The sequence below is a fragment of the Halyomorpha halys genome, unplaced genomic scaffold (genome assembly GCF_000696795.3).
Source record: "Halyomorpha halys isolate HHAL.00 unplaced genomic scaffold, Hhal_1.1 Scaffold977.1, whole genome shotgun sequence".
Classification (NCBI taxonomy): Eukaryota; Metazoa; Arthropoda; class Insecta; order Hemiptera; family Pentatomidae; genus Halyomorpha; species Halyomorpha halys.
The window spans coordinates 476,823-490,081 of record NW_027116440.1 but is presented as its reverse complement, the minus strand read 5'-3'; the positions used below and the strand labels follow the sequence as shown (position 1 = coordinate 490,081).

The 13,259-nt window shown below is 30.7% G+C and overlaps 1 protein-coding gene across 1 annotated transcript in view; it reads right to left on the bottom strand.

Moving 5' to 3' along the window:
• Window positions 1-13,259, bottom strand: part of LOC106687530 (IWS1-like protein) — a 13,838-nt gene extending 579 nt beyond the window's left edge. Inside the window, exons 1-10 of the mRNA XM_014431468.2 lie at window positions 12,918-13,259; window positions 11,274-12,698; window positions 10,735-10,797; window positions 8,600-8,703; window positions 7,709-7,890; window positions 6,515-6,665; window positions 6,100-6,312; window positions 4,340-4,502; window positions 1,978-2,107; window positions 392-503 (exon numbers count right to left, since the gene is read on the bottom strand). Of these exons, the coding sequence (XP_014286954.1) occupies window positions 392-503; window positions 1,978-2,107; window positions 4,340-4,502; window positions 6,100-6,312; window positions 6,515-6,665; window positions 7,709-7,890; window positions 8,600-8,703; window positions 10,735-10,797; window positions 11,274-12,698; window positions 12,918-12,933 (2,559 nt within the window). The 5' untranslated portion in view covers window positions 12,934-13,259. The remainder of the gene's footprint in view (window positions 1-391; window positions 504-1,977; window positions 2,108-4,339; window positions 4,503-6,099; window positions 6,313-6,514; window positions 6,666-7,708; window positions 7,891-8,599; window positions 8,704-10,734; window positions 10,798-11,273; window positions 12,699-12,917) is intronic.

The following is a 13,259-nucleotide window of genomic DNA, read 5'->3' as shown; positions in this document are numbered from 1 at the left end:
TCAACGGGATAATAAAGTTAGATTTTACAGCGAGATAATCCAAGAAACATTAATAAATAAAGGAAATATTCATAAAATAAAATTTAAAAATAGTGAAGTGGAATATAACTGATGGAATCACAAATGAATATTTACATATCGATGGCTTCCTTCATAGCAGTACTGAGTACATTTCCACTAACGTTATGGAGTTAATTTTATCTATAGAAAATTAATTGAAAAATTTTAATAATCTTAAAAAAAAATGAAGAAAAATGAGAACCTTTAATTTTACCTTCAGTTAGTGGAAATTTACTCAGCACTACAGCAAAATAAGTCGCCGATATATAAACAAACAGGATTTAAAAATCTCAATACTCTATATCTACAAATTAATTTAAAATAAACTTACCCTAGTCATATCTACATCAGTCTTCCATTTTGGTCTTACGACATAGTCCTTGTTTGAAGGAACAGGTACCCTGGCTCTACCAACCCAGCCTTTATCACCAGGGCGAAGAGCTCTATATAACATATTTGCCATCAAATTAATTATGCTGATATTTATGTAAAAATTAACCTTGAACATTCAGAGATTTAAGAAAATTAAAATTCAAAAAGTAATTTAAAGGATTGAGACAAAAGTAAAAAGTTTAAAATCTGTTATAGCATTTGATACATATAATGTATTGGTTGATGATAGTATGTAAAATACGATCACAACTATATGAATAATCAAAGAAATACAAGAGATTTTAACTAAAGCATAAAATGCTCAGAGAGGAGAGAGCAGAAATATTAGCCTTGAAAAAATAAATATGATCTATAAATAGCCCAACAATGTCTTTGGCAAAGAAAACAGAAAATGGGCATTTTCCTCCGCTATATTACCTCCAATCCAAGCCACCAGAAGTACCTAACCAACATTAATGTAGGCAACTTTATTTAAATTCACAAATTTTATTTACCAGTAGGTCTTAGAAGGTAAGATAAACCAATAGTTGTAAAACATATCGGAATCTTAAAATAAAGTTGACTATTTTTTTAAGTTTATAATGCGTGATACTAGTAATATTCCATTTTATTGAAATTTGTATTCATATCATTGAAAGTTCCACAAATTATAGATAAAAATATTAATAAATAGAAGCCCTCAGAGATTCGGTATTTTATTTTACTTCACAGTTTTTACTTACCTGTATTTCATAAGAGATAGGATATAAAAATATTTAAAAGAAATTTGGAATATTAAAACAAAACTGATTAAGTTTATAATTTGTGGGAGACATTGTTCAAAATGTCACATTGAGAGTTGGAATGAAAATGGAACAGAACGAAGATGATTGAACAACATTGTTACAGCATGAGGTCATAACTGAAGCTGGAATAGAATGATTCATACAGCTCTTTCTGAATGGACTGTAAGCAGACAGTTAAAGAAATTTGAAACAGGTGATATCAGCCCTGAGAGATAAAAGTTTCAAGGAAACTATCATTCAATGTGGAAGCTCCGAGGTATTCTATTTAAGTAGACAACAAAAAATACTCAGGGCTTGGCAAAAAAACTTGTAATTTACCATTCCACTACAATAGGCTGAATAAATTGGGAAAAGTGAATCAACAGCAGTTCCTTATTAGTTGATCATTGAACAGGCATGGAATCAAGTTGAACGTCGACAACTCTGGAAAACCCAATAAACCGATGCTTCATTAAAATGAGTGTTACTTTTGATGAAAAATGGATATACCTTATAAACCTAAGACCAAGAAACTAAGGTATGATTACAATCAACCTCCTGTGCCAATTGCTAACCAAGAGCTATTGGAAAAAAAATTCTGTATTTTAGAATTAAACACGCATAATTCATCATGAATTAATTTGAAATGGTTGAACCACTGCAAAAATGTTAAGTAAATAGCCCATAAATACTGTACAATATAATTAAAATCAACTTTTTATAGTAGTCAATGCAGAGGAAAAAAATCATTCACACTTACTTTTCTTCTCCCGAAAAAGCTTTTGTGATGTCCTTACTAGCCTTAGGGCTGGAAGAACCTTCTTCAGACACCCTCCTTCTCTTAGGCATCTGTTCAAGATCCCTAGCTTCTCGTTCTTCTTTACTCATAGCTTTTAACAAGATAAAACAAAAGAAATATATAGTAAAATGAAAAGAAATATATTCTTCTTATACATATTCTAAAAATGTTTGTAAATCATGTAGGTATCAAGTAATGGAATTATTAAAAGATGTAATTTTTAACAATAGACAAGAGTTTTTATGTATGTATACTATTACTTGTAACATGAAAAAAGAGAATATTATGGAAAAGTAGAACAATATACCACTGAATATTCTAGCTCTTTGTTGCAAAGTGGACATAATTAATATATTATTTAACAATTAGATGTCTTAAAAATAGTTTTAAGAAAATAAAAATAGAAAAGTTTACAATTTGTATTATATAGTCCTAGTTTAGTAATTGTGGGAGTGGGTAGCTCATTGGTAAGGCAATGGACTACTAACTCCAAGAACCCAGGTTTGAATCGGCTTTGGCAGATGATTATTATCTGTTACCTATAGCCGTTGAGTCAGCCCCGTGGGTGCGGGGAGCCTTCGGGGTCCACCCAGTCTCATAAAGTGGGTACCCTTAGTCAAGTAAAAATCTCGTAGTCGAGCATGATTCTGATCAAATCACCTCCTTCCACAACCGTTGGTCTAGAAGCAGTACTTCTTTAAAAAAGTACTACACACCTGACCCTTCACAGGTTGTAGTGGTACAGATTTAAATTTAAAATTTAGTTTAGTAATTACTTACAATTTAAGTTATAATTCTCTTTTAATTGAATGATTATGAATCCTAAGATGGATTTACAAGAATTCCATAAATGAATACATTTAAGGGATTTAAAAATGTAAATGATAAATTTTTTTTTTTTATACTGGTTTTTACTTTGTAAATCGGTTTTAATTCTGTGGGTCAAAGTCTCAGTTAGTTGAAATGATGCCTATGATATCAAGAATATTTTTAACTGTAAATGAATAAAACATTTAAATGTTTACTTGTATAATTAAAATGATTGTTGTAATTGATGTAAATTGGGTCACAATTGTGAAATTTAATAACAAATTACATCTGGACTGTGAAAATAAGTAAAATATACTTAAGTTTCAAATTAACATTTACCATCAAGTATCCAGAGGATCGTAAGGCAAATGGAGGAAATGTATAAATACTCAGTGTTTCAAGAACCAAGCAGATTCAGTGATTTATGTGCTCATAAACCAACAGAAGGTAACTTTTTGGTATGCCACTGAACTGTCAACAGGTCAGTCAGTTTTTGATATATCACGGAACTGACAACATGTCAGTCCGTTTTTGATATGCTATTGAACCACCAACAGGTCAGTTTTTTGTATGCTACTGAACTTTCAACAGGTCAGTCAGTTTTTGATATATCACTGAACTGACAACATGTCAGTCAGTTTTTAATATGCTATTGAACCACCAACAGGTCAGTTTTTTGTATGATAGTGAACTTTCAACAGGTCAGTCAGTTTTTGATATATCACTGAACTGACAACATGTCAGTCAGTTTTTGATATGCTATTGAACCACCAACAGGTCAGTTTTTGATATATCACTGAACTTTCAACAGGTCAGTCAGTTTTTGGTATACTAGTGAATCATCAATGGTCAGTTTTTGATATGCCAGAAATATTTAAATATATATATTTTTTTTATATTGTAGAAACTGTTACTTCGTGGTGGTATAAAAACTAAAATATCTAGGGCTACACAGTAAGTGCTTCATTTTTTAAAAAAATACTTTTAAAGATAATAAAAAATATAAGTAGTTTTAGACATGATTATTGAGCAAAAGAGACTATTTTTAAAAATTTAAAAGATTATGTGAATTGAAGGTTGTTTCTTTTATTACTATTTTATACATTTTAATGTTGATTTATGAATTCACCCAATTCATTGTTAACATTAGTCAACTTGGTCATGGAAAATTTCTCCGAAATTTTACTTTTTTTGCTTATCTAAAGGTATGTACTGATCTAACTAGCTCAATTAAATTCTTAAGTTATAGGAAGGAAACCTTAGCATTATCACATTGGTTCACATAATCACATGATAGTGCTAAGGAAAACAGCTTGGTTAAAATTCTTAGTGCAAGAAGTTGAATTTTGGGTCATATTAACTTCATTTTTTTAAGCAGAACTTTTTAAAATCATGAGATTCTAAAGGAGTCTTTTGACATAGGAAAAGGAAAAAAAAAATATCCAAACAAAGAAAAAATAAATTAAATTAATATTAGACAAATAGAAATCTTAAATTTGAAATATCAAGATACCTTTGAAATCAGCAGAAAGATTAAATATAGGCCGAGCCCACTCATTTATAAGACGCCCAGCTAATTCTTTATTCTCTTTGGTTTCTTTAGGATGTTTATACAGATACATAACAGCTTTTCCTATCCCAGAATGTTTTAATGTAGATTGGTCTATAGGAGGAAACTATAACAAAGAATGTAAATAATATATTAAAGAAGTAATACAAATTGAATATATTACCATTAAAAAACTCATCACATTAACTTTCAAGTTACAATACCACAGTAGGAACATCTTGTCGGATCAACAGTAAAATATTGAATTGGAAAAAAAAATATATTTTTCATATAGCACATATATATGATACGGTAGCATCGATCCCTTTTCCAACTTGCAGGAGTGATGGATATTGACAAATAAGGTATCAAAAGAAAGAGAATTAAATGGAGAAGTTACGGATCTCAAATTCGATTCATAAATTCTCACTAAAACATTGATAAGCTATTAAAAAAAGTGAGGGGCTTTAAAAGTCTGATAGAGGTTAGTCGGTGGATTGGTTTTTAAAGACATTACTATCCAAGTACTTTTCTGCGGAACATAAGTTAAGTCCCTGCATTTTAAAGCCTAAAAATGAACCATTTTTGAGTTAGTGCACTAATTAGGTAGGAGTTGAACCCCATATTCTAAGGTCAAATACATAAAAATCCCATGGTTGTCATGGGATACTTATTACACATTGTTTCACTCTTTCTCTTTCTTAACATTAAAACACAGTGAAATATGAATAATGCTCAAAGGAAAATGATATTAGATGAATTCTGCTCTTTTGCATTGTAGTTTTTAAAGTATACTTTAATACTTCCTGGTTAATACTGGGTTAAGATTAGCTTAAATGAAATAAAATTTCACCACTAAACATAGGGTCTTTTTTCATTGGAGTTGTCTTTATTTATTGAATGAAATGATATTAACATTATTATGTAACTCACTATGGTATCGTAGATACACATGATTTCTGGGATAGTGCTAACCTTCAAACAGTACATATCAAAATTTCATGGAATTCTGACTGTTAGTTTAATGGTTAAAGTTGTTTTAGTGACCCCAGTTTTGTAATTTTTAAGACAATGGATAGAATGGAATTTCATGTGTTGGTTAAACACTGTTTTTTTATGTGGAAAAATACTGCTAAAGCCAAAAAGAGGCTTGATAAGCATTATGAGAAACCAGCACCAGAGAAATCAACTATTATGTACTGGTATGCTAAATTTAAACACGATCATACAAGCACCAATGATGCTGAACACTCTGGTTACCTCTGGTTTTTTCAGACATGAAAAAGATGCTCCAGAGAAAGAAATTTGGCTCAAATAGAAAGTGATTGCCGAAACTGAGGTCTATATTAAGAGAAAAGACAAATTGTTTTACATAAAGGGCATCGAAAAGTTAGAGGAGCATTGGAATGAATGTATCAGTCTTGAAGGAGATTAGGTTGATGAATAAAGTGGAATTTGTAAAAAAATTCTTTTTCTTAGTTAGACTGGAGACTTATTGAGTGATGTGTTAGAGTAGGGATATTGAAATGATTATTGATATAAAGATCATTTCCAATGATACATAGATGATCTCGATAGTTTACAATAATAATTTTTTATTTTAATCATCAATTTATTTATTCTTTATCTGATTTTTAATAAATTAAATTTTTTAGTACAATAAAAAAATAATTAAAAATCATAATTTAATAAACAGTAACAAAATAATTAATAAAATAACATACCTCTTTTAATAACCTAAGCACTGACTCTCTAATTCGTAAAGCTGGTAAACTCCTATCTGGCATAGGAGCCAGCCAATCAGTCAATACAGTCAGCACATTATGTTCAATGAAGGCTAATTGCAGATCGTGTTTCTTCAATTGTGACATTACTTTGGGAAGCATAGCAACTTTGTTTGTAGCAGGTTTTGACTGCTGATTTAACTGTCTATCACTCTATAACACAACATAAACAAAAATAGTTTACAGTCAAAATCCTATATACTAGTTTTCCTAAACTAATCCTAAAAAGATGAACAGAAAAGATGTTTAAGGACAAAATCCTAACTTATCTTAATCCAGTTACTCCTTTACTGCTTAATGATACGATACAGTTTCTCTAAATGCTCACAAATAATTTAATTTATTGAAAACTTACATCTGCAGCACTTTTCATGTCAGCCAGAAGTTGAGCTATAATATCATCATTGTCATTAATTATGTCAATATCTTTACGTCTTCTTCGTTTTGATTGTTCTTCCTTCTTCTTCATTAGCATTAAATCAAAGTCAGAAAGTCCAGACATTTCCCTAATTGGAACAAATTAAAAAGTAAAACTTAGCTGGAAGAATATGGAAAATAAAAAATAAGGATACACATACATTAAAAAAAAAAAATATGACACACTACATGTTTCTATATTTAGCATATGGCTCAAGGAAAGTGGAAGTTGCTTGTGAAGGTACCAGCACTTACAGATATTTGATTATTGACAGTTGATTGGTGAATTGTTAAGATAATTCACCCTCCTCATAATCTTTTTCCAAATAAAGCCCAGAAGTTTTAAAATGACATTAACTACTTTCGTTAAACATTTCCTCTTCTTTTAGCAAAGCTAGTTTACTTTTACTGTAGGATATAGTTTCTTTTGATATAAATCCATCCATATATATGCCTTTCTCTTTTCAAAATGAATCTAATGATTCTTTAAGTTGCTAATGAGTTAATCCCTTCCCTGAAGTACTGACCCATTGGTCGTCTCCATTTTTCTAAAATGTTTTTTAACTTCTGATGGAAGATTTTTTTACTTGAGGTTGAAGTGTCAGTATCATCATCGTCCTAGAGTACAAATCAGTAATCGATAATCCGAGAAGCTTAGGGAATGCTTTGATTTAAAACAAAGTGATTCTTCTCCAAATTTGGATCTAGAATATTATGTTGTTCCTCAATACCTCCTAACAACATACGTTTTACACCTTAATTAGAAAGTTACAAAATTAAAATCACAATGGCTCATTAATAAAATAATAAGTACTGAATATAGTATAAATCTACATTTTAAAACTCATGCTAGGCTAAAGTGATAATTTTGAGTATAGATACCATTCAGAGTAAATAAAGAAGTTAAATTATGAGATCTACAATATCTAAATGAAACAAGATTAAAGTGAAAATAAAAGCTATAACAAGACTTAAGCTGGATGACTATGTTAGATCTGACCTTGTGACTTATGTTTTGATAGGATTCAATGAGGTCACACAACAATTGTTAATGGTGTCACCATCAAAATCGAGGGTTCTCGGAGTCTTAATATTGTTATAATGAAATTAAATTATACATAAAAATACTTACTCCCTGTCAACAGGTCTCTCATCATCAGATTCATCTGATATCTGAGGTAGAACTTCGGGGTTAGGAGCAGCTTCCTTTTCTTGATCATCAGTCTTATCCTCATTTTCTTTGGAATTTTGTCCTTCAGTTTCTTCCTCTTCCTCCTCTTCTTCATCATCAATTCCAATTTTCTTCTTCTTTTTCTGAAACACATTAAAATGTCTTGATCTTTTAAAGCAATAATAAAACTTTAACTAAATATTTCATAAATATAAGTTCATATATTAACCTCTAGTTAATATTAAATTTTAAAAAAAGACTAGTAATTACTTATAAAAAAATTCTAGAATTGCCTGGATGGATTTCAGTCACTAAGATTACAGGATACCTTAATCTGAACAGATTAAAATAATGTAAATGGAATATTTTAAAATGTACTTTCAATAAGGCTAAGGTACAACTGTAGAATATACAACAAAAGATAGTCATATCCTTTTTTTTAAAAACTCGCATCAATTTAAATTCACTTCTTATAATTATATCTAATGATTAAAAAATAATAAGTTTCCACTTTTTATAAACAGTCCATGTTGCTTGTAAAAGTTATGTAATGTAATACATGAGATAGCTAAATAAACAAAACGGCTGAAGCTGATACTTTATTTAAAAGAACAAGTCAACTGTTATACCTGACCACATATTTATTGTTGCTTTGTCCAAGATATGAGTAAACACTTAAGAAGGCTCCCACCAATGTTCTGACTTGATTTTTAATGTTAATCATGTATTTTTTAAAATATTATATTAGTTCACATGTTCATTATTAGTTTTGTTTTTTTAAATATATTTATTAGTTACATAAAGGAAAAGGAAATAGAGAAGTGCTTCTTGAAAATAGTTTACTATACTTACAGCATGACTTTCTCCATCTTCTTTCTCTTCTTCATCTTCAGAGTCACTAACAACCTTTCTCTTCTTTTTAACGGCAATTTCTTCGTCACTGTCACTATCTCCACCTAAGAGGAAATTTTGAGAATAAACATCAAACAAATCATAATGATGAGGATGGAAAAATATTGCTGGTACAGTGATTTTGTCCCTATGACCAGGACCTAGCAGCTGCTAAGTGAGAAGAGTCTACCAAAATCACAAAGCCAGATCATCCATTAGTGTGATCATAAAGAGCTGTCTTTCTTTGGAATCAACCTTGAAGGCTGGTTATAGTATCAAGCCTTCTGAAATGACAGACTATTGACTAATGATATCTCCAGAATGTGACCTCATCACATCTGTATCAGCAATATTTAGGGGTATTCATAATGTTGTGTTAATTGTAAAATGTTTTGCCATATTAAATGTTACAGGTATAGGATTGTGAGCAGCCCTATCTAAAGTCATATTAAATGTATAAAAGCTCCTAGAGGATTTTGTGAGCACCTTGCTATATAACCTTTCCTTCCAAAACTTCATGTTATTGTTTACTTCTAAGTTTTGATTAAAGTAATTTATTACAACATGCCTAAATTGAGTGAAAGTTTGGCTACTGAGTGTCTAGTTGATCTTCTAACTTGTGAGGAAGAATCAAGATGAGCTAATTGACAACCCTTATTACATAATTATTTTTGTCATCCATTGCTTTATTAGTTATCAAAACATCCAAAACAATATTAAGACAATCAAAACACAAACTACGAGCAAGTAACCTAACATGACAAACAAAATGGTGTGAAGCTTAGCTGACCTATTGTATGACGTCATTCTCCATTTAACAGACCTAGTAACAGACTTAACCATGTTATATGTTATATCGTTTTAACATGATAAAAGAAGGAAATATTTATCCATTTAACATGAGTTTTTCCATTTAACACGCTTTAACCTCTTAAACCAAAGATCATGAATACCTCTTTTATAGGTTATCCTGATGTCTAATGTATTTGCATGTATTATCTATTAAAAGAGCAGATAATTTATTGAAGTATAACATGAGATTGTTCATTATGTGAAAACTTCTTCAAATTATTAAACTACTTGTGCCAATTGATAACAATTAATAAACCATTTTTACTCTTTTGATGTTTCCTTGGACTGCCAACCGGACTGTTAAAGCCCAAAGGTACATTAATTCTTAATTTAATTTCAGAATGTATTCAGAATTCAAAATGTAAGTTTTTTCAAAACCAAAAGGGACTGATATAGGTATAGGATTGTGAGCAGCTTTATTTAAAGTCATGTTAAATGCACAAAAGCTCCTAGAGGATGCAGCCCAATTCAACTTCTGGCAGAAAGATGGGTTAGTAATTGAAAATGACAGCCTATATTTAAAAGAAAATTCTTAATACATAGATTGTATACTGACATTTAAATAAAACCTTTGTACACACAAAAACTAGCAGTTATATAGTTGTTCAATGTAAAGAGAAAAAGGTTCAACAAGTTATAAAGATAATTTAGCCACTGTTTCAAATTTAAAGTGAGAAATTAATAATTTCATTAACAAGAAGCAATGCAGCCCAAATACAGTGGGTTGTTATAACACACAGCATACTAATCTATCTTACAATACAATATAAAAATAAAATAAATGTAATACAATGATACATAGATATGATAATAAATAATTTGTAATTTTAAAGTTCAATAGTTATATATGTTTCAATAATAGATGTATGTATATGATAATATTATACACATTAATAAGTATTATAACATATTAATAAGTCTATATATTTGTAATTTTAATGTTTAATAATTAGTTTGTAGAAGTTCATGATTTAAAAAATTTTTTTTTCACTGTCAGACATGTAAATGAAAACAGTAAAATCTCTAAATATTGTTTTATATTGATTGACTGAACTTTGAGATCCTCTAAAAACATACATGACACATTCTATATCATTAACTGAATGTTGTAAACACTGATTCTTTGATTAAATCAGTTATACGAATTAATTAAAGTTTTATTAACTTTCTAAAAGTAAATTTTTTAAAGAATTTATTACTCCAAAGTTTTAACATAACTATAATTACAATTAATAAAACCTTACCTGTTTTATCTCGATCCGATTCATCACTATCTACAATAGAATGTCTATCTTCAACATCAGAACCTGCAAATAATAATCATAACAATAAAATTAACAAAAAAATTGCAAGTAGTATAATATGCACTTTGCAATTTTGATCATTTGATAAAATCAGGTCTTGGTGACTTCTTAGTAGTGTCAATGGTTTGTGTATAGTTAATCATAAAATGTTCTCAGGATTGAACTACTTTTTATTTATATTGAACTAATTTTTATCTACATTAATGTGTATATAATGTATAACTTTAACACCATGTCAAAGGAAACTTCAGGAGGAAACCAATTATAAAATGTTAATTATTGAGTCACCAAACCATTAAAATGTTTAAATAGCCACTGACTGTTATAATTTTTTTTCCTCATAAGTTTGTAAAGAGTATCATCAATTTAAGTTAAAATAAAATGGGTTTAAACATGTTATTTTAATTCCAAATTTAACAGAAAGGTTCAGACATTTAAATTTAAACCTACATGAACAACTTCAAATAATTAGCAAATACCTTCTTTAGAACCAGCCTTCTTCTTTTTCTTCCTTCTAACAGTGACAGGAGATCCCTCCCTAGAACTTGAACCAGCATCTGTATTATTCCCAGCGGTATTTCCTTCTTCAACTCCACTTTTTGTAGGAGAACTAGAAGAGTTATCTTTACTTTTTTGATTGGATGAATTAGATCTTGATCGTGACCTTGAAGAACTTTTTGATCTTGATCTTGAAGCTCTAACAGAGCCACTTTTAGAATGAGATCTAGAACGGGATCTAGATCTCGATCGGGACGCTCTAGCAGAGCTACTCTTGGAATGTGATCTAGATCTTGAAGCTCTGGGAGATCTACTCTTTGATCTAGAGCCTCTGTTGGATCTGGATCTGGACCTAGAAGCTCGGACAGATCCACTCTTAGAACGTGATCTTGATCTCGATTCTCTCCCAGAACCACTCTTTGAACGTGATCTTGATCTGGCTCTCTCGGACCCACTTTTGGAATGGGATCTTGACCTAGCTCTATCCGATCCACTCTTGGAACGTGATCTAGATCTGGCTCTATTCGATCCACTTTTGGAACGTGATCTAGATCTGGCTCTATCTGATCCACTTTTGGAATGTGATCTAGATCTGGCTCTATTTGAACCACTTTTGGAACGTGATCTAGACCTTCCCCTTTCAGATCCACTTTTAGAACGTGATCTAGACCTAGACCTAGCTGCAATAGATCCACTTTTGGAGCGAGATCTTGACCTTGATGCTCTAATTGATCCACTTTTAGAGCGAGATCGGCTTCGAGAGTGGGACCGACTCCGAGACCGAGATCTTGCGGGAGATGGGGTTTTGGAATGTGATCTAGATGCTTGACGAGAACCACTAACTGATCTTGATCGAGATCTTGAGCGGGATTTAGATCGTGACCTTCTAGAACCACTTCTTGATCTAGAAGCACTTTTAGAGCGTGATCTTGATCTCCTCACAGAACCACTAGGAGATGGTGATCTTGACTTTGATTCTCGAATAGAACGACTCCCAGAAGGAGATCTAGATTGTGATTTCCTTGTAGAACTATTAGATCGTGAGGGAGATGGAGATTTCGAACCCCTATTTGATCCGCTCCTGGAACGAGATCTTGATCTTGAACCTGAGGAAGCTCTAGATCGACTTCTTGATCTTGATCGGTCAGCAGATCCTGCTCTTGAATTTGATGCAGATGAAGTGCCTTTTGAAACTGATCTCTCTCGTGAACCAGATTTAGATTTGCGACTAATTGGAGAATTACTTCGACTTGATTTATTATCTGAGTTTGAACGTGATCTGGAAAACTTATTTGTTGAGTCCCGAGAGCGGGATCTTGAACGTCTAGAGGATGCTGGACTTGGCTCAGATCTATCCTCTACTATATCAAGTCCATTGCTATCTAAAGGACTAGATTGTAATTCTTCTGCAAATAAAAAAAAAAATTAACTGACATTAAAAGAGGATTTTTGTAACAGTGAGACATTAGAATAAGTAAGAGAATGGCATATGTAACAGCACCCATATTAGAAGTAATGAGTATTAACATTATCATTAAGATTGTAAAATAGAGATAGACATAAATTAAAGATAAATCGATAATTTACTAAAAAAAGCAATTAAAACAAATATGTTTATCACATACCTTGATGAATATCCATAGTTCAAAATATTTACAATAAAGAGTGATATCTACTCCGAATTATAAATATAATCAAAACACATTATATAGACATTTTTTTAAGGATAATATGTTTGTTTACAATAATCATAAAATAGTTTTAGCTTAACGATACGACTAACATCTTAAAGGGTTAAGGAAATATTTAACGCTTTACTCATCCAATGAAATCCTCAAGTAAATGATAAAAACAACATAAAGCCATTAACAAAATTATATCACATAAGGAATAGCTAAACCCGGAAAGATTGACGTTAATAAATTTCTAAACCAGAAATAATTACACAAATGTAACAAAATCCATAG